The 19,436-nt window shown below is 45.7% G+C and overlaps 2 protein-coding genes across 6 annotated transcripts in view; both read right to left on the reverse strand.

The window, feature by feature from the left end:
• Positions 1–324: 324 nt before the first annotated feature.
• On the reverse strand, positions 325–6,885 carry TEKT2 (tektin 2). 2 transcript variants are annotated; one of them, XM_075173157.1, is made up of 10 exons: positions 6,729–6,885; positions 5,489–5,660; positions 4,984–5,109; positions 4,141–4,346; positions 3,441–3,584; positions 2,763–2,877; positions 2,239–2,346; positions 1,668–1,811; positions 1,325–1,404; positions 325–755 (listed from the first exon to the last, which is right to left on the reverse strand). In XM_075173157.1, exons 2-10 carry the CDS (start codon positions 5,642–5,644, stop codon positions 542–544), a joined length of 1,293 nt encoding a protein of 430 aa, XP_075029258.1. In that variant the 5' UTR covers positions 5,645–5,660; positions 6,729–6,885; the 3' UTR covers positions 325–541. The 2 variants fall into 2 exon arrangements, with proteins under 2 accessions (XP_075029258.1, XP_075029257.1); XM_075173156.1 differs by lacking the exon at positions 6,729–6,885 and having other exon boundaries at positions 5,489–5,708.
• A 537-nt stretch (positions 6,886–7,422) lies between these two features.
• Positions 7,423–19,436, reverse strand: part of AGO3 (argonaute RISC catalytic component 3) — a 42,436-nt gene continuing 30,422 nt past the window's right edge. For all 4 annotated transcript variants that reach the window (XR_012677168.1, XM_075173151.1, XM_075173153.1 and 1 more), the window contains one exon: positions 7,423–18,975. Coding sequence is in view for 3 of the 4 variants with exons in the window: in XM_075173151.1 (XP_075029252.1) it covers positions 18,867–18,975 (109 nt within the window). In the remaining variant the exon portion in view is untranslated. The remainder of the gene's footprint in view (positions 18,976–19,436) is intronic.

The raw sequence follows: 19,436 nt of genomic DNA on the forward strand, positions 1-19,436 counted from the left end.
TCACGGCAGAACGCAAGCGCCGCAATTCAATTTTCACAAGTCTGCGGCCACAAGAGCCAGAACAGACTCCCGCTCTTGCTTGTGTAGCTGTGTTCGCTCCGCAGGGCGAGCAGGCAAGGGGAAATCCCAACCCAAACTTTACTTTAATCATTAAAGCGAGCGGATTTGAGTCAGTGCACCCACGGAGCAGATCTGGCACGCTGCCACCATTACACAGTCCCTTTTCAGAGCGCAGCCTTGCACTTTAAAGGACTTAAACCGCTGAAGAGCCCAGATGGATTCAATCACCACGAAACGCTTCCAACGCTGTCGGATGACAACTGCTCTTGGGGACAGACTCTTTATTGTTTATAATGCTCCTTGGAGTGCAAGAGGCTATAAACATCATACGAGGGGACAGACGGTTATATAACAAACTAGGAGGAGGGAGGAGAATTACATTATCCTAACACGACACAGATGTCCGCTTTCCTCGCTACGGAACTGAGCCAGTGGTAGCTTTCTCCTCGGTGCGGCTCGTTGCACAACACTCCCCGGCGCACTAAGCCAACTCCAGCTGCCCGTTCTTCAGCGGGGAGAGCGCGCGGTTCGTGGTCCGGTTGAAAGTGTCGACCTCTGGCACAAATTTCTCGGCAGGGACCACGAGCTTTCTCCGGCTGTCCATGCACTTGTTGTCCAGCACCAGGGAATTGGCTTTGTAGCCAGCATCTGTCTGAATGCGGTGAAGTTGTCTGTAAAGAGCGTCCAAGGCATCCCTGGGAACAAGCAGAAGCGAGAGGAGTTGGGTTCAAGCACCGCATTCACTTCCCAAGTTGGACAGGAAACACCCAACTTCCCACTTTCTGGCAGCAGAAATCTCTCTGCAGCATTTGCCTTTGTACGAATGCATCAGATACCTCTTGGTGCACAGCAGCAGCACTGTTTGGGTCTGTGAATAGCAAGCTCACATGCTGCTCCCGGAGTGCAGCGCAGAGCTGTGCGCCCTGGGAGCTCACACCAGCCCAGAGCAGCACTTCTGCTTCTTCCTTTACTTTTCACCCATTTTTTTTTCCCCCTTTTAGAACTGTCTGTGCCTGGCTGAAGTCACGGTCAAGCAGGGACCGTGGGAGCCCCATTCACCCTCCCACCACACAGACACCTCATACCTTGCCTGCACCCTGCTGCCCAGTCCAGCTCCCCACCAAGCCCAAAGACTATTTCCACTCCTGATCTGAGCAGACACGAGCTCCAAAACGGAGCTGGAAGCCTGCCAGGCCCAGGGCTGCACAAAGCCACGTCCCTCACATGGGCAATGCTGGGCCACTGCTCTGCCCCAGAGACTTACTGGGACTCTGCTAGCTTCTGCCTGAGCGCACGGATCGTTCCCTCCAGCTGGTGGACCTCATCGGTTAGCCCGTACTGGACCTGCGAGGTGGGGAGGGAGAAGGTGACAGCAGTTAACAGGGCTGAAGTGTTGTTTTACAAAGGCCACGGTTCTCTCATTCCCCTTCTAGCCCAGCTATGACATTTGTTTCCTTGCTTTGCTATGTGACCATAGGATCCATTGCTCAGCCCCTCTGTAGTTTTCTCCAAAGCACACCCACGTTTTTCAGACCCTCGCAAGCCCCCATCCTGGTCAGTGCCCCCCAGTCCCTCCTGGCAGGGAGCGTGCCAGGCGAGGCTGGTACCTGATCCCGACAGAGCTCCATATTGGGCCGATACGTGCGGGTCTCCAGGCGGGTGTGTGCCACTTTCAGATCTTGCATCTTCCTTCGAAGATCTTCCTCCAAGCGTCGGATGTCCTCCTCCATCTCAGCAATTTCCTCCAAGGTCTATGGATAAAAGACATGTACCATGAGGGACAGCCAGGGATACAGACTGGAAAACAGCCCCCATGTGTCCTGGGCTTTTACTGTGCTGGGAAGGGATTTTAAACAAGGGCTGGTGGGCTTCTGAGTACTGAACCCCCCTGCTCATAGATAGGGCTTTTCAGACAGACCAGGCATGGTGCCGCTGGTGTTTTATGGCCACAGCAGTTGAGACCAAGGGTGAAATAAAAAGGCCCAAACCTGGCACTGCTGCTGGGAAATGCCAGAGCAGCAATTGTGATGGCAGAAGGAGGTAGGATGTTGCAGGGATCATACATGTACCACTTAACAGCTCTCATGTGGAAACCACGAGCAGGCCAAGTAACAAACATGCTTTTGGATTCAATTCCCACCCAAGGTTGTGTTCGATAAGCAAAGAAGCAACATTTACATTCTGCTCCTGCCATTTCAGCTCATCATAGGCTCTTTCCAGGTCTCTAATCCTCTTGCGCAAGGCAAACTCTGTAGCTACACGCTGAGCCTCCAGCTCGTTGTTTGTCTGAAGAGAGAACAGGCTCCAGTCACACACATCTAGAAGGCATCTCCCTCCCAGCAGTTGCCAATACGACGGCCACATGAGATGACCTCCTGTGAGGCTGGGACAAGCCTATGAGCAAAACCAGCTGGGTTCTGGCAGCTGCCATGCGTGTGCAGGTCATGTACCCCCCTGTAGCCAAAAAGCAGGGAACGATGGACAGGTACGTGTCTTCCAGGTTGCTGAGACTGCTGCAAGCTCCGCAGCATAACCGAGCTCCCCTTTGAAACCAGGAGGGCAGCTGCTCTCGGAGAGGCCCATGGGCCAATGCTGTCTTTTCAAAGATTCCCTTCCCCTGGCCACAGCACATGCCAGCCCATTCTCCCACATTGGATCCAGAACTTCTGCACCACCGATTCACAGCCAAGAGACTGATTTACCTGTGCAATGGCAAGCACTGTTGCTTCTCGGAGTTCAGTCGAGGCTTTCATTTCTGCCTCAGCACGCTCCTTGTTACATTGGCTATTCTGTTCCCACTCATCAGGTGCAGTTGATCTGTGAACAAATCAGCAGTTACGAAAATAAGTTGAGTGTTTGCAAGTCAGTTCAAAAGGAACCACCTGCTGCAGGTCAAGGCAGCTTTGTGCAGTGCAAAATGATTCAGGAATTCCGGAGGTCACATCCTGTCTGATCTCCTCACTGCACCCGCTGGAGATCGCTACCCCATGGCTCCTGCACTGAGCCCAACATCTGCTCAAACCGGGGACACACCCAAACCATGCTATGAAATGCCAAGCAAGTGAAAATGTGCAGCAGCTCCCTCATAAGCTGTGCCAAAGGCTGATACCACACTACGTACTGAGTGTCACCTACAGCCAAGCACCAGGGTGACAGGGCAGCTGGCTTCTCTGTTTTTGTGGTGACAATTTAGATAACTCAAAAGTTTCTGGCTTCACAATTCAAGAGCCACAACAAATCCCAGCAGCCAGCTCCCGTTCTGAGTTCTCTCTGTAACTGCACCCATCAAGCCAGAATATAGCATGGATGGAAAAAGCACCCCGGGGCTCTTTCAAGGACCAGCACGGATTTGGCCACACAAGGGCAGGCTCTTTCCTTACCCATCTGGGACCCGTGTTGGGTTGACCTTGAAGGAGATGTTGGGAGAGTTCACGCTGAGGGATAAGCACACACGATCTATTTCCAAAGCTTCCATCTTGCGCCGGTGGTCACAGCTCAGTTGCTGGCGAGCTTCCTGTAAGAGGCTGCAGAAAGCAGAGTTGGAGTAAGCAGGCAGCACGCAGAGGGGAGTGGCAGCTCACAATTTCCAAAGCCTTCATCACCACCTCAGTCATCTTTTTAAGATGAGCGACGAACTCCTGCCCTCCCAGTGAGCTGGGCCCAACTTGGGAAAGCAGCACACCTGCTTTACTGCCAGCCTGGCTCCCCCGTGCTCTGCTCTGGCAGCGCACTGGTGAGCTGAGCTGCCCGCCCTCCTGCAGCAGGGCAGTGACCCACCGGGATTAGGGCCTGGGAGCTTTAACACTGCCAGGTCACTGGTTCATGAACCAAGGCAGATGGCACAAGGTATTTGTCCAGGCCAACATTTTCCAAGTCTCCCTTGACATGCTCTCCCCTACAAACCCCCAAACTCCATAGACTTTCCCAATAATCATCAAAGCTCCTCTGCATGGCTCACTGCCCCACGGTAACTACGCCTGGCCTGCTTGCCCATCTCAGCGTGGCATTGGAGGCACATTAAACTGCTGGGGCCAAGCAGGGAGGGCAGAGTCCGGTCAAAAGCTGTGTCATTCGCCTCACCAGAGCTGTTCAAAGGCTTCGTTCACTCTCTTCTGCAGTTCTCTCTTGGCTTTGTCTATCACCTTCACCTCCTTGTGCAGCTCCTCCTCCACAGGGTCCCTCACCACGTCGATGGCGCGGCGGCTCTCGCGGAGCGTCAGGCACTCAATGGAAACGTCCAAAGGCAAGTTCTTTGCCTGGAGGGCACGTTCTGCTGCTTCCTTCACCTGGAGGAAGAAGCCAACTGGATGTGGGGGATGTCTCCTTCAGGGATGAGAGGAAGAAAGGAAGGAGAATCCACCGATACCCTTGTTAAGAAGGCCTCGCGCTACCTGTCTTTGCAGTTCTGAAACTTTTTAGCGAGTCTGGAATGAAAATGGCAAGAGCCAAACACATTAGTCTGCTACATCTGTTATTTGCATTGGGAATCACACCTAATCACATTAGCTGGGGGCTAATGACTCCAGGAGCAGCAGCCTCTGGGTTTAGAGCTAAAAGAATCAGAGAGATGTCCCACTGCTATTCTCTATTTAAAATCAAACATTTTTGAATGACGGTGTTAACATACTTCTCATTATCCTTCAGAGCTTAAAAAAAAAAAACCAAAACCCAACAAAAACCACAACCCAAAACCCAAACGTGAGCATGCAATGCACAGCTGCATGAAATGGCTTGGCTCAGCCAAGAACACAGTGGCTTGCTTTCCAGGAAGTCATTTCATCAGGTATGGATCTCAGTATACCTGCGATAAGCCCCCCTTAAACTCCATATGGGCTTGCCCATTGCAGAAGACAAGCCTCAATTATTTAACATCCCATGTTGAGAGGGTAAGTTGATTTCCAGCCATCTGTCTTCCCAACATACTTTGGCTAAGGCATCAATTTCCGCATCTATGTCTGCAAGGCATTTGTCCAGGGTCTCTTTCCATCTGTTCACGCTGCTGATACGTTCAGCCAGGCGGGTGCGGTTGTCATGCTCATCCCATTTCGTCTGGAATTAGAGGAGAAACACCATTACTCTTTTTCAAATTGCAATTGTGAATCTTGCTGAAGCCTTTCTCTGTTTTCAGGATTGACTGACCCCTCACAGGAGTACAACGTGTTGCTATTTGGTCTAACAGTTACCTACACAAATGGAGAGCACAGAAAGCAATACAAGTTGCAAAGGACGCGAGGATCACACCCAGGGATTTCATGGCAGTACACATGCATCATTGCACATGGGCTTAAATGTACATACTAACAGGTTCTGCAGAGGTAAAGCCTTCTCCTATTCCGTCGTCCATACACCCAGATCTAGACACTCTCCCGTACTCCTCAGCCTGCTATTCTGACAAACCCAGGAGCAGCCAAGCTGCAAGAGGGCCCACCTGATTGTTGGCTTCGTTGTGGAGAGCTCGGGCTTCCTGACGGACTTGGTGGGAAGCAGAACGCTGGCGTTCAGCATCAGCCGAGATGAGATGGGAGTTAGTGTGCCAGTCCGGCAAGGTGAACCGCTGTCCTGGCTTTACGCTCAGCATGGCCATCTCGCTAAACAGGTGACTAAAAGGGAGCAGAAGATTTTCGAGTTTATTCATGGAAATACACCAGAAATGGAGATGCATCCACAAACTGGAAAGCTCTTCAAGAGAGAACCAGCAGCAAGCTCTAACCTGACATCTCGCCTAATGCAGACACACATGTCCACGCAACCGGCGGAGCACTAGGACAGGTGATTGGAGCCACCCTCTGCCCCTGGGCCAGGAGGAAAGCCCTGTCCTCCCTGGAGTACGGTGCTATTTGCAGAGAGACAAGGAGCTGCTCACAGCACCATCTCCCATATGGTATTTATTGAGCTTGGAAAAAATGGCTGATTACATTACTGATTCTACTTTTGTTACAGCCACATAGGCTCAGCCCAGGGTTGCAGGCCCAGGGGACTCAAAGGCTTTGCAGGAACAGTATAGTTTGCAGCCATCTTCCTTGCTACCCAGCACACCCCTGCAAAACTGGCAGGAGTTACAGAGACCACTCAACAGGATCAGAGCAGCTCCTGAGGAGACTGGAGGTTCCAAAAAACCTACTCAGGTGAAGTTCTGGGACAGTTTCCCTGGCTCCGGTACACCCCGTGCCTGTCCCCCAGTCCTCCTGGGCACAGGTAGCTGGGACAGAGCCCCTTGAGCACAGCCATCCGCACCAAAGGCCGCTAGGGAACTCCTGAAGGGAAGGAAGCCCTGCAGGCAGGCATCGGGGCTGCAGAGCCAGCGGGAGAGAAGGCACAAAGGGCTGCAGGGCACACGGGAAGGCTCGACCCCCCCTCAGGTGGAAGGGGGGAACAGGGAAGGGGCTCAGCCCCCAGCTAGCAGGGGCCCTGAGCAGGGTACCCCAGCTCCTCCGTGCCAGTGCCCTTCTACTCCCTCGGGGCCCATCACGGGCCTGGCCCTGCTCCCGGTCCCCTCCCCTCCCCTCCCTGTCGGCCTTGGCCCCGTTCCCCTCACCGCCAGGTCCCGGGGCCCAGTCCCGCTCCCCTCACCGCCGGGCCCCGCTCCCCTCCGCGCCAGGGCCCGGGGCCCGGCCCCGCTCCCCTCACCCGCCACCGCCAGGCCCGGGGCCCGGCCCCGCTCCCCTCACCCGCCACCGCCAGGCCCGGGGCCCGGCCCCGCTCCCCTCCCCGCCTCAGGGCCGGTTGCCAGGCACGCGCGGGCCCGTTGCTAGGCGGCGGCGCGCGGCAGCGGCTGGGGCGCGCCCCCTCCCTCCCCTGCAGGGGCGCGCGGCCGCGGGGGCGCGCGGCGGAGCCGGCGGGGCGCAGCGCGGCCCCTCTCGCTTCACTGCGGTTCTTGGTGAAAGCTGCCCTGCAAAGCAGCGCCGAAACCCGTTGTTATTACTACTAAAAAACCCCAACAAAATGACCAATAAACCCAAGCAGGGAGCGGGTGGGGGGTCCCGGACCGAGCCCCGCACCACCAGTACCACAGCCCCCTCCGAACCCCGACACGGACACGGCGTAACACGGCGAAACCCGCAGAGGCCATCGCGTTCCCACGACAGCGCTAGGAGGATTTCCACCGCCGACCTGAGCCCTCAGGAAGTTCTTCCCTGGTTTTTAAAAAAATTAAATGGTATTAAATCAAATCAAACAGAAAAGGCTGAAAGTCAAATGGTTTTCTGGCAAAGGTTTGGCAGCCATGCCTGGTACCTCCCTCCAGATGCCACCCTGACACCACAGCTCAGATCAACACCTCCATCTGCATCCACTCCTGCGGACGTGGCTTTTGGAATAAATTAAAACGATGCAAGTATAAAAAAAAATTAAAAGTATCACATATGCATTTCAAAAAAAAAATTTATTTTTCAAATGAATACGGTTCGTTTACAATACACCCAACTGGATGGTATCTAAAGCCAGCAGAGATCTGATGACTGCTGTGTGTACTATACAGAGTCGTACAGAGGTTACAGATGCCTACGAGAGGGAAGGAACAGTGAAAGTTGACATTTTACTGTGCTGGAAAGAAAGCAACTCTTGCAACAGGTAGAAAATTTTGGCAAGAACAATTCATCTAGAAAGGGAGAACGGGCAGAGGACACCGCTTCTGCTTAGCAAGTACATCTCAAAACACACCAACACATGGTTTCCCTCCCACCCCACATGGTTGCAGCCCACATCCGCAATACAAATAGGCACACATGGTCAAGATGGTTAAGTAAAAATAAAGGCTTTTACCAGTTTGTTTGCCATCCGTCTACAATCTATTTGTGCAATGTCTGAAGTCACAGCTCTTCTTTATTCTTGAAACAATTCCCTTTTGCTTTGAAAACCCCCAGTACCTTCATGGTGGGAACACATTCCAGTTCCTGCTTAAGCAATGGTAACACGAAAACGAGAGGGGAGCAGTTACCAGCATACGAGAAAGAGCAAGACATACACACAGAAGGGAATCTCAATCCGCCGGACTGGTTTATTAGAATTTTATTCTGAAAAGGAATCCCAAACAGCACGGTATTTTTTTTCAATTTAAACATATGGTATTAAATACGCATTTTGTATGCACGACATTGCTTCCAGCAGTCTCCTAAACAAACACAGCTTGATCACTAGCAATGTTTATGGCACACGCTATGCCACCTGAGCCACCTTCTCCTGAAGATACTTTAATACCCATATTGGCTCATAACCGAATGCTACCAATTACTGTGAAAGCTTTAAAGTAATACCTGCTGATAGACAATGCTCTTATCTATGATCAGACGCCTCCAGGCCACGTAAACAGCCTAGTTTTTCCCGACGACAAGCAACAACACTATTTATCCACCAACAGGCTACCTGGGGAAGCTTAACTGCTTACACCAAGGGAAGAAACAAGAATGTAAGACAGGAGGATCTGTACCCTGCGAGCCCAAAGTGCGTCACCTAACCTGTGAAACGCGGATCTGTACACCAGTGTCGCTGGTCATGGCAGTAGGGGCTGGGCCTGCAAAATCAACATTTCAGACCAAAAACTCGTTCTGCCAACTCTATTGCTGTGCTGAGGCTAGCTTTTCAAAACTGCCTGCAAAACAGACACAAAATGCAACTTTCTAGAAGCAGGTTTTTCTACAGGAAAACAACATTGTCTCCAGGCTAGATTCAACACTGAAAACTGCAGAAATGAGAACATTTCATTGAAAAATAGAAATCAAGTCCAAAGAAAACTAAAACCTATAGCCACAGGAGGAAAGTGATGTACAAAACCGAGTACCCAAAAGAAGCCATTCTTCACTGCAAAGTTGCCAGAAGTCAGAAGACAAACTTCATCTCTAGCAGTCTTCCTCTCACCCAGTTTTTTTGGCGTTCAATTTTCCTCACCAGTTAAAGAGCACTACTCAAGTTTCCAGTTTGCTGGCACACCATCAGGTTCAAAAACTTCAGAAGGTTCTTTAAATTTAGCATTGCTCCAGTGGCTACTACTTTGCTAATGCGTCTGAGTGAACATTAACCAGCAAGGCATGGATTTTTCTATCAAAGAAACTGGTTTTTAATATATTTAAGAGATTTGCAAGTGTAAGCATAATGAAAGTTTATTAGTAACTATTTTAATAGCTAATTTTTGCACACCTGTACTCAAATGGGTTGTGGACCTATGATTTATGGGCTAGCATAGCCCTAAACTCAACATATAGTCATATTTTTCTGTGTTGCTAGATAGTATTACAGTAGGTATTAATTTTCCAACTGACAAATGTGTTTGAAAGACCTATATATAAAATTCTCAGCAATGAAAAAAACCAAACTTTCATTTAAATAAACTTGCCCTCTGACAGTCTGTTTTGCAACAAATGGATTATCTTAAAGCAACAGGTAAACATCATGGGACCAATCCCAATGGACTTCCTCGGGCAGAGCTGCAATGAGACGTAAGTAAAGAGCACGGGCTCACGTCAGACTCCAAACAGAACTGTATTAATTGAAGATGCAAACTTGCAAGAAGGTACACAGGTTTGTATCAAGAATTTAGGACTTCCACAACATGGTTCATCCTCAGAACACCTAAAAGTTAGGTCTCATAAGGCGATGTGAATCATCATAAACATTTTCTAGATAGGGTGAAGAATGAGGCAGAATCGTTTACCTAAGGTCAGAGAGGAAACCCATTTCAGAGCCAGCGTTGATACCAGAGTTCCTGGCTGGATAACTCATCAGTACCTCAAAACTGCATAAAATATAACCTATTTGAAAAGCTCTTCCATTTCGATCTGAAAATCCACTTTTTTTAGCAGCTTTAAGCCCAAACTAGCATCTAAGGACACAGGCACCTACTTTTGCGCAGCACACAGTCTGCAATAGCCTTCCCTACTGGTACTTCAATGTCAGAGGAGAGGGGATCTTTTCTCCCCTCATACCACTTTGCTAATTCTTTCCATACCCAAGAGACCACACGATTTTGTACACAGACATCACTACCCTCAGCTGCTGGCAGACTGGTTCTCAAAGAACTATCTGTGATGTTTAATCCTCACTTCCACGTTCCCACTTAATCAGACCTCCGCACTGCTCCCCAACATTCACTGGACAACATTCTTCATATCCTTACAGCCACCAAACGGGGGTAAGGGGGAAGAAGCAATGGAGTGTATGGAAAGCTGCAGGAGCACAGTAAAGAGTGAAGACGTTACTGGACAGGCAACATTCAAATAAAGGCAGGATTAATGATTCTCATTAGATAGAGAAACATATCAAGGTTAAATTTTATTTTAAAAATTGCAAGTCTACCAGGAAGTGTGTTTATTTGTTGACATTACTCTCCAGAAACCACTTATTTGAAAAGCTGCTCCTCTCTGGGTAGTTCTAATTCAGGGCTCACTTTGATTAAGTAACTCAACGCAAAACCAACTCCATTCTGACCAAGGACTTCAAGCCTTAAAAACAGTTAAAGAAAAATACTAACTACCTAAAAATACTACCAATGCAAACACGAGTTTTTCCAGCTTCTGTTCTTGATCAGAAAAAGGCACATGCTTGCTCTCAATGAGTTCAAGTCCGACACAAACAGTTCAGGACACCTAAGCTAATGTTTGACGTTCCCATCAATTTCCCTGAAGGGCTCGAGCTGACCACAGCTCACCCGACATCCACCCAACTCCTACCCAGTCCTTTATTTCTACCGGCAGTTGCTTTCGTCACCATCGCACTACCACCACCCCTCACATCCAGAGCCGATTCACCTTCCACACAGCCACAGCGTCCTCAACATGGCTAATTCTATATAGGCAGCGGAGGGAAGCGATCCTGCGTCAGGGAACAGGGAGGTAGGTAAGAGCAGAGGAAGAGCAGAGCAACTGTAGTGCTACAGCAAAATTAACTCTACAACTGCCTGCTGCTGTTTTTCTTGGTAGCCAGGCACCCTTGAGCGTGAACGGCGTGAAAATTGCGACCAGAAATCTATCAGAGCATCTATGTTTTATGGTGGGGTCAGATATTGCTCACAAAACCCCTTGGCTCCGTTATTTCAAATAGCACCGATCTACTGGAACTTGTATCTGTTTTGAACCAAGTAAGGTAGCTTCAAGGTTTAGATACAAAACACAGTTTGATTTAACTATACAGCTGTTACAGGCACTGCCACCTGCTTCTCAGCACAGTCCTTTTAGGAGGTGAACAGGCACTCTTAAAAAAATATATGGGAAAATGCTTTTGCCCTCACATATTGGTTGTTGAAGTAGTCATGTGGGGTCTTTCTGGGTAAACTGTGGATAGAAAGATAGAGGTTCACAAGGCTCTAGCAGCATGAGATTTTTTCAGTATATTCAGCTTTTTCAATATGAAGACAAGTTTCCTCCTTGCATTTTTTAGAGCTTTTTACTATTGGCTTAATAGCACAGTCACCACTACCACTTCTCCTCCTCATAAAACATGTAGCCAAGTCAGTTCAGTTATAGGATTAATCCCAGCACGATTTACTATGAGTAGCATCAATTACAGCAAATCCTCTGTCTCAAACTTTGCCAGGAAGGATGATGAATTAAAACTATCCACGTGCACTAGCTTGTTGGGTTTGTTTGGTTTGGTTTTGTTGTTTGCTTTTGTTGTTGGGCTTTTTTTTTCCTTTTTAAATTTGAAGTATTTATTAATAGAGTGTCTACATCTTCAGCGGTTCATTAGCTTGTATTTAAATTGGATACTTTAAAACATCATGCACCCTCCAATGAATGCAACAGAAACATACAGAACATTTCTATTGTAATTAAACCCATGTGTGCTACAGTCCATCATCACCAAGGCAAGACTTCTAGGAAAAGATCTGTGCCCAACAGAAACCAGCATCATCAGATGCAAGTCCATTTCATTTCTTTTGATAGAAAGAAGAGGCAGCAACTTCCTTCTAAATCTCAACAGCTTCAGTATTAGCTAAATGTAGATAGAAAATAAACTGGTCGATAGGCAAGGGAAGAGAGGGAGAGTATTGCTGCAAACAAGCTGATGGTGCAAGATTTTTGGCCCTTTTTAGTCTAAAAGATAAAAACGCCTACTACTAAAAGAGATAGAAGATAGTTTTGGCTCAGAACTTAGACTGAAAAAATGCTTTCTAAATCCTAGCCTAATAACGTTAAGAAATCGGGAATATAAAATAATTTAACATCGTTGCAAGCTTAAATACCAACAAAGTGGCATTGGGCACCGGAGTACGACAAAAAAGCTGGTAACAAACTACAAGAAACATCAGTTCATTTCTCTAACTTGAATCAGAAGAAATCTACACAGCAACAAGATCCTTGATTCATAGTCTCTGTCGCATGAGCGGGAGTGCTACTTTGCGCGTTAATCTGACAGCGTCCCTTGCAACAAAGGGGTGCGGGCAACTCCAAACAAGGGTCACTGCCCCACTCTGGGACTGTGTACCTTAAACATTTCCTTGATCACGTCCAAATTAATGGATGTTGAGAAGCTCTGCTTACTCCTAGAAAAAGGCTGGACACAAACATATTCCTGCAAAGATACCACTTGCAATTAAAGTGGGAGTTTTGCGCTTAAGCTCCTGATATTCAAAAATATCCTGGCTGACATCAAGTTATTCTATATCTTAAATGCCCAATACTGTATGAACAGTAATAAGATGCACACAAAGTCATTTTAGTTCTAAACCTAAAGAAACAAGGTACCACTTAGTCTGTCTATCAAGCTGTTTTATTCAGTCTCCTCTCAAATACGACTAGTTAAGCTGACTTTGGAGAAGAAAAACAAAACATTCAGAAACTTCTCCCACCTAAAAATGTGTTAAAAGCAACATACAGACCAGACACACAGACCTATGAGCTGCACACAGGTTACCAATAAATATACAGAAACACCACAATAAAGGACAAGGTTCATCATAAAAGAAAAAGTCTGATAACTGCTATTAAAGACCATTACCAAAAATGAAAGTGTGTATTTTTTGCAGGCATGTGCAAGCACATTACAGTGTAATCAAAGCAGAACTTTGCTATTATTATTACTTTATGCAGCATTACAAGGTTACTGAGGTGCAGTGTTTAATAGTCTAGTCTACAGCTTTTCCTGACCAGAGGAATGCTCACCAAACTCACTACGGACCCACACCCTCTTCAACTGTCGGAGCGGGGCAGCATCCCCCACCCCACCAAGCTGTTCCCATCCAGAGTATCAAAACTCCCAGCTAGGAATTAGACGCCCATTGGTACATGCACATCACTGCTTTAAACACAGAAGCCATGTGAGGTCTGCTCACAGCAGGACTGACCATCTCCTAAGTCTTCAGACAGCTTTCAGTTTGTCTACTTCACCTTTGGGAGCTTGCTACATCTAAGAGACAACACCCTTCAATAGCTATGGATTCCCTTTCAGCACTAGTTACATCGCCCCAAGAGTCCCATGCTGTTGCTTCTCCTACACCCACCCCCCCACCCACATACCCCTCAATGTAAAGAGGTAAATTGCATTGACTACATCAAAACCGATTCTAGCCTACCAGCTGAATTTGGTGATCGCTCCTCAATGCCTCTCCCTCCACATGAAAACACCCTCCTGGTTATTCTTGGTCCTGACTCAGAGAAGCTGATGCTTGAAAGTACCTGAAAGATACCATCAAACACTTGGCATTTTCAATAATTTATCTTAAATTTTCAGCCACGTACAACTGGAAAATAAAAATCTACAGCACCATCTTCTAAAAAGGCACTTTCTGAGGACTGTCTCGCTTAAAAAAAAATAAAAATCACTCCAAGTTTTAAACAGTGGAACTGCTTTGTTTTAAAAGGACCCTATGTTAACTACCCGTGTTAGGTGAGGGGGTACCTCAGACAAGATTTGAAAAGGCCAGGGCACGTGGAAAGCGGATGGAGTCTCTCCATCAACACCCTTGTTTCTATAAAACTGACGCGTCGGTATTTTCCCTCGCAAGCCTCTCCCTTACAGTTCGTTCCCCTCCATACGCACCTTTGCCTGCTCAGGGACAACAGTTGGGCTTTGTTTTAGTGTTAGAGAGATCAGGATTCTTGAGAGACTGCTAGGGAGGTAAAATGTAGGATCCTGTACCCATCTCGTTCATGCCTCAGCTACTGAAAGTACAAAATCTTCTACTAGCAGAAAGCATCAGTTAGCTCAAGCTCTAACCACTATTTTTTCAGGTTTACAAAAAATGATGAGCGAATTGGCTAAGTGAGGTTTTATTTCAACATGTGCCGAAACAAAAATGATATCCCATATCGATCTAAAGTACCATCTTTGGGTAGAAAAGACAGAAAGAAATCTTTCCCTTTGACATCCCTATGGATTTTTTCACTGGGTCCAATCAACCTTTCAGTAGCACCCACGAAACTCCACAGCACTGAAAGGGACAGAGCATCTGCCTGGCGTGACGAGAGACTAAGATGGCCATTTAGAAATAACGATCTCTGAAAACTGAGTTTCTAGTTTCAATGTAGATCATCTGAGCTTTTGATTCCTTGGTTATAAAAGTGCTTTGAGTAAAGTTCTAAACCCTCAGTTCACAAGACGGGGAGAATATCAAAGGAGGACAAGATATGAAGGAAGTGTAAAAAAAAAGGCCTCAAGCTTTAAGTGTAGGCTGAGCTTGGAATTTCTCCAGAGTGGACTTCAAGACTAGTAGAAAACCAGTATTTGTAGCTGGAATTGGTACAGAAGATGACTATCTGGTATCTTACGTTAAGCGTTTTACAGGACAAAATTTGTACATGAAGAAGTGAAAATAGTTTAGGACCAACAGCATCTTGAAATAATTTGAATGACAACTTCCAGAAACCCATTTTACTCCTGAAAACCATTTCTGCGGCCAAACAAGCTTCCAAAAGGATGCCAGAATGAACCCTATAAAAATAACTTTTGGACGTCTTTAACCAGATTACAGATTGAACAGCAATACAGCGATCCTGAGTAAAATGGCCACAGCTGAAGTGCCCTACAAAGAAAAAAAAGCTACTTACAGTGGAGTCAGTCATTCTGTTAGCAGATGTTGCAAGTTTAACGCCTCAACTACAAAACACTCTACTTCTCTCCAAATCTGGATCTACTAGTCGCTAGATCGCAGGTTTCGGCGAGGCTTTCTGCTAGGTTAGGAGAAGCACTGCCGCCGGCCCCGGGAGCGGTTCCTGCCGCTGGCGCAGCACCAGCCCGCAGCCGCAGCTTCGTCTGGCCGAGACCCTACGGCTGCTCCTTCCCCAGCCCCGCGCTGGGGCCCTTGTGCGTGCTCCCACCACGGGAGCAATTAGCGGCACTTGTTCGGTACAAGTGAGGTCTCGGTGCAGCCAACCGGTACAGCGTTGTAGGAGACAGGAACCGTTTTTCTAGACAGGCATATGAACGAGGCCAGTATGTCTGCAAAGTAAGTAGAACTGTCAGCCTTTGCCCACGTCCCTCTTTGGACTATATACAGACAGCTCCCAGCAAGAGAGGGGGATCTGCTATGCCACTCAAGATTTCCCCAAACAGCACATAAAATTTGCCATTTTTTTTCTTTTTAAAGGAGAGCAGGTACAAAAATAAAAGAAATCCATATACTCTGAAAATATACTGGAAACTGCCACCACAGATGAGGTACCATTTATCCCGACCCCCCACCCCCAAACTGCAAACATCAAAATATATATGTTTTTAAACAAAGGAAGAATATCTGGCTATTTAATCTCAGTTAAAATGACAGCACCCTTTGTTACACTTGATATTTCACACCATTAATTCTCTTTTGAAAAAACCAAGATATCTAACTATCCTTGATTCCTTGCTTATCTCCTCATTCCTTAGTGCAGTAATTGTCCATCTCCATTTAAATAAATATAGCAGCTACAGCATCATAAATGTGTGGCCCTCACAACGCCAGTAACTTGATATCGTAATACAAGTAAGTATCGGCACTTTACGTAGACATTTGCAAAACCAAGAAGAGAGATTAAAACTTCCAAATACTCTTCACATGAAAACCAGGTAAAATGCTAGCTCGACAAATAATTTAAGTCACTTTCCCAATGAAGTTTCTTTAACTTATTTTCTGGTGAAAGTAGCAAGCAAAAAAGCTTCTCAAATCATAGTCACTGAGCGCGGGCAGGATGAGAAGCATACAGTGTCTTTGAAAGGAGTGTTAAAAGACTTTTTAAAAAGGAATTTTCATCTAACCGCCAGAAATCCACAAGAAGTCTTTGTAAAATATTTTTTAAAAATTCTCTATTTGAAAACAATTTTCTGTAAAAAGCCTAACCTGAACCTTTTATAAACAGAACTACTAGCAAGAGTGCTTCTGAGAGAAAACTGTCAGGTCACAGACCAAGAAAAACATTTGCGCGACTTATTCGGAAACCACCTCACTCAAACCGTTCGGTTACACCAACCTCCCTGCAGCAGGCTTATCTGAAGGCGCCGAAAGGCAAGTGCGTTAAGAAGTCAAAGAGCGTGGCTGGGCCGGTCCTGGGTCTGCGGGTGCAGCTGACGAAGGCAGGCGGCTCCCAGGACCCCAGAGACTCTCCCACGCGTCGGGGTCTGCCGAGCCTCCCTCGATCACCCTCCCACCGCCTCTCCGAGGAGCCCCAAGCCACTGGCCAACTGCCCACCGTCACGACTAGTTCCAGTGCAATTCTGACTTTGCAAAGTTAGTCTTTTTACATTATCTTCCTTGATATTGGGAGATAAAATGTGTATATACATAACTGTTTAGTAAAGCTCTTGGAGACAGTGTTGTGAACAGCACTACATACATTTCAATACAATATACAAATGCACAAAATACAGTACTTTGTTTTCTGGCAGAAAAAATGGGGGAGATTCATGCCTGTTGAAGCAAAACGGGCTCAGATTTTAGGCTCAAAATACAGTATATTGGCAAACAGCGGATTTCATGAGAATGACAGGAGATAAGCTACTTATACCAACCCACTGGTTTTCATGTGGAGAGCAGGTGGAGTTCAGAAGGGCTGGGATAACAGCAATGCCCATACAAACGATCTGCAGTATATATACTATGAACCAGTGCAAATAAAAACAGTCAAAAATGCAGTTCACGAGTGTACAAAGTGCAAAACTCCCCAGTCCCCTCATTGAATAAATGCTCATCTCTGACATCTTAAATATTGTTTTACCTTTAAAGTGGAATGAAAGAGTCCCATTAATTTGTTTCACATTTCAGTGATCTAACATGTTAGAACTATCCCAGCCCTCTTTATTTGCAAAGTGAAATGAAGTTACCAGTAACTTAATTTTAAAAGGAAAGTCATTATCAAAGAGGAAAAAAGCCTAAAAACTTTTATTAATTCCAGACATTTTACTGATTCAAATAGATTTAACTAAGCATGTAAAAACTTAGATCTTAATAAAAAACCCTTTCCATTTAATTCAAATACCCTCCACATTTCAAAGCCAAAAATATGGCCAGTTCCTTTGTTAAATCAAAATACTGCAGTGACAAGTAAAGCTTGCAGAATTCTAGAAGCATTTTTGCTATTTTTTGATTTAAAAAAGGAAAATTCAAGATTCCTTCTGACTATAAAACTTTCCTTTCAAAATTAAGGCTTTTACTTTGTCCTTTTAAAATCATGGAGGTGTCCATTCTTCCACGGTTAGTGGTACAAACACTGCTTTAGTACAGCTCAATGGACACAGTTTTCCTTTAGAACGCTTATTGCACTAAAAGATAGCAAAACAAGTTGTCAGTTTTTTAAAAATAAACATGGTTACATTTCTAAAAAATAAAAGTTGATGTTGACCATATGTTCTGTAATAATTAAATTAAAGCATTATTATTACTCTAATAAATATAAAAGAAACAAAAGGAAGCTAAACTTCAAAAACACATACATATGAAATCACATTAAGGTGTGAGAGGCAGCAAGTAAACTAGCATTTTTCTTTTTTCCAAAAAGACCTTAGCTCTAAAGTTTCAGTTCTGGTGTTTACTATATGTAATCCCATAAAACTTGGGACATGTGATCTCACGTGAAGCTTCAACATATTTGACTTGCCAGATAGAAAAGAATTGAAACTTTTGGACTAGGTAAAACAGCAGCTTTAGTAAATTCACCAGGGAGCAAGAAGAGTTTAGATCACTACTGCCTGCATATAATACCACTAGCTTCTTTGCTTTTAAAAAAGGGAACTATTGGAGCCGAGAACTCCAAAGCTGTGAAGAAAGACACAAAGGCAGCAGTTGGCTAAATTATGTTCAAATTATTGGATTAGTGTGCAAAACATCTTCCCTCCCTCAATTTTTTCTAGCTAGTGCTGTACATTCAAATGTTCTTGGATATGTTCACATTCGAATGCTTGATGGCAAGTATTGAGAGAAAGATTCCTCAATGCAGTGGGGTAAAAAACTTAATTTTTTTTTTTTGCACACTTTCCTCCCCCAAACAATCACTGTGATTGTTCCCATAAAGGTGGTTTGCTTTTTTTTTTAAATTACACCATCATTTTTTTATTTTATTATACTTTTTTTTGCAAAGATAGTTGTGCTGCCGAGCAACTTGAGGTAAAGGCATAAGAGGGTTAAACTACGAGAAATTAAAAAAAAAAATGATGGCGGTGCTTCCTACAGGAGACCGCGCCAAAAAAGCTGTTGGCTGGTTTCATATTGCATAATAGTGCTGTGTTCCTCGATGAAGTAAACAATCTTCCTTGTGTCAATTTAAGGGTTAGCCTCTCGCCCCTGCACAGTGTCAACTTCAGCATGATCGGAGGCACACCCCATAAACCAACCCCACTGGAAACATACATTGTATGTGGCTTAATTTTTCAGTTCTTCCTTTCAGTGAGTATGCTCCCATTTTATTGACTTAAGCGAAGTACATCGTGCGTAAGGTGTCTTGGTGAATTTGTACAGCCTTCGCAAGGGCCTGTGGATCTCTCCCATTGCTTTGTCCTGAAACATGGCTTCCTTCAGCACTGCAAGAAAATGAGAAAAAGACAAGCAGAGCTGTAAATCATATTAACTCGGATCAAAAAGCCGTCTTCGCATCTCTTCAACGTTTAGGAGAGCAATATGGCAATAGTAATAGAACTGGATACTGAGAAAAATCTACTTGTCTATTCACCCAGCAACTTCAAGGCTTTCAACAAATCCCTTTTACCTTAGTTGCTCAGTTTGTTCATCTAAAAATAAGCCTGTTACAAATATATTGATGGCTTGAAGGTTATAAAATATTTCTGACGTACAAAGCAGAGTTAGATAAGTGGAAGGCACTTAACATTTGCTTCATTCATGACTACTCTAATTCTAAAGCAAAAAACTAAATGCGTGGCTTGATTCCCTCAGACCACATTGAAGTAATAACAGAATACTTTATTAAACTAAACTTAATTCTTTTAATCTGAGTGTTATTCAGTAGAATCCACCAACCCACTCT

Source organism: Calonectris borealis, chromosome 25 (assembly GCF_964195595.1).
Source record: "Calonectris borealis chromosome 25, bCalBor7.hap1.2, whole genome shotgun sequence".
Classification (NCBI taxonomy): domain Eukaryota; kingdom Metazoa; phylum Chordata; class Aves; order Procellariiformes; family Procellariidae; genus Calonectris; species Calonectris borealis.

Coding starts and splice junctions, on each gene's coding strand:
- TEKT2 (XM_075173156.1), bottom strand. CDS start 5,695: ATGAATAAACTCGAAAATCTTCTGCTCCCTTTTAGTCACCTGTTTAGC. Junction 5,110..5,488: donor ACAACGAAGCCAACAATCAG/GTGGGCCCTCTT, acceptor CTCTAATTCCAG/ACGAAATGGGATGAGCATGA. Junction 1,405..1,667: donor TGGAGCTCTGTCGGGATCAG/GTACCAGCCTCG, acceptor CCCACCTCGCAG/GTCCAGTACGGGCTAACCGA.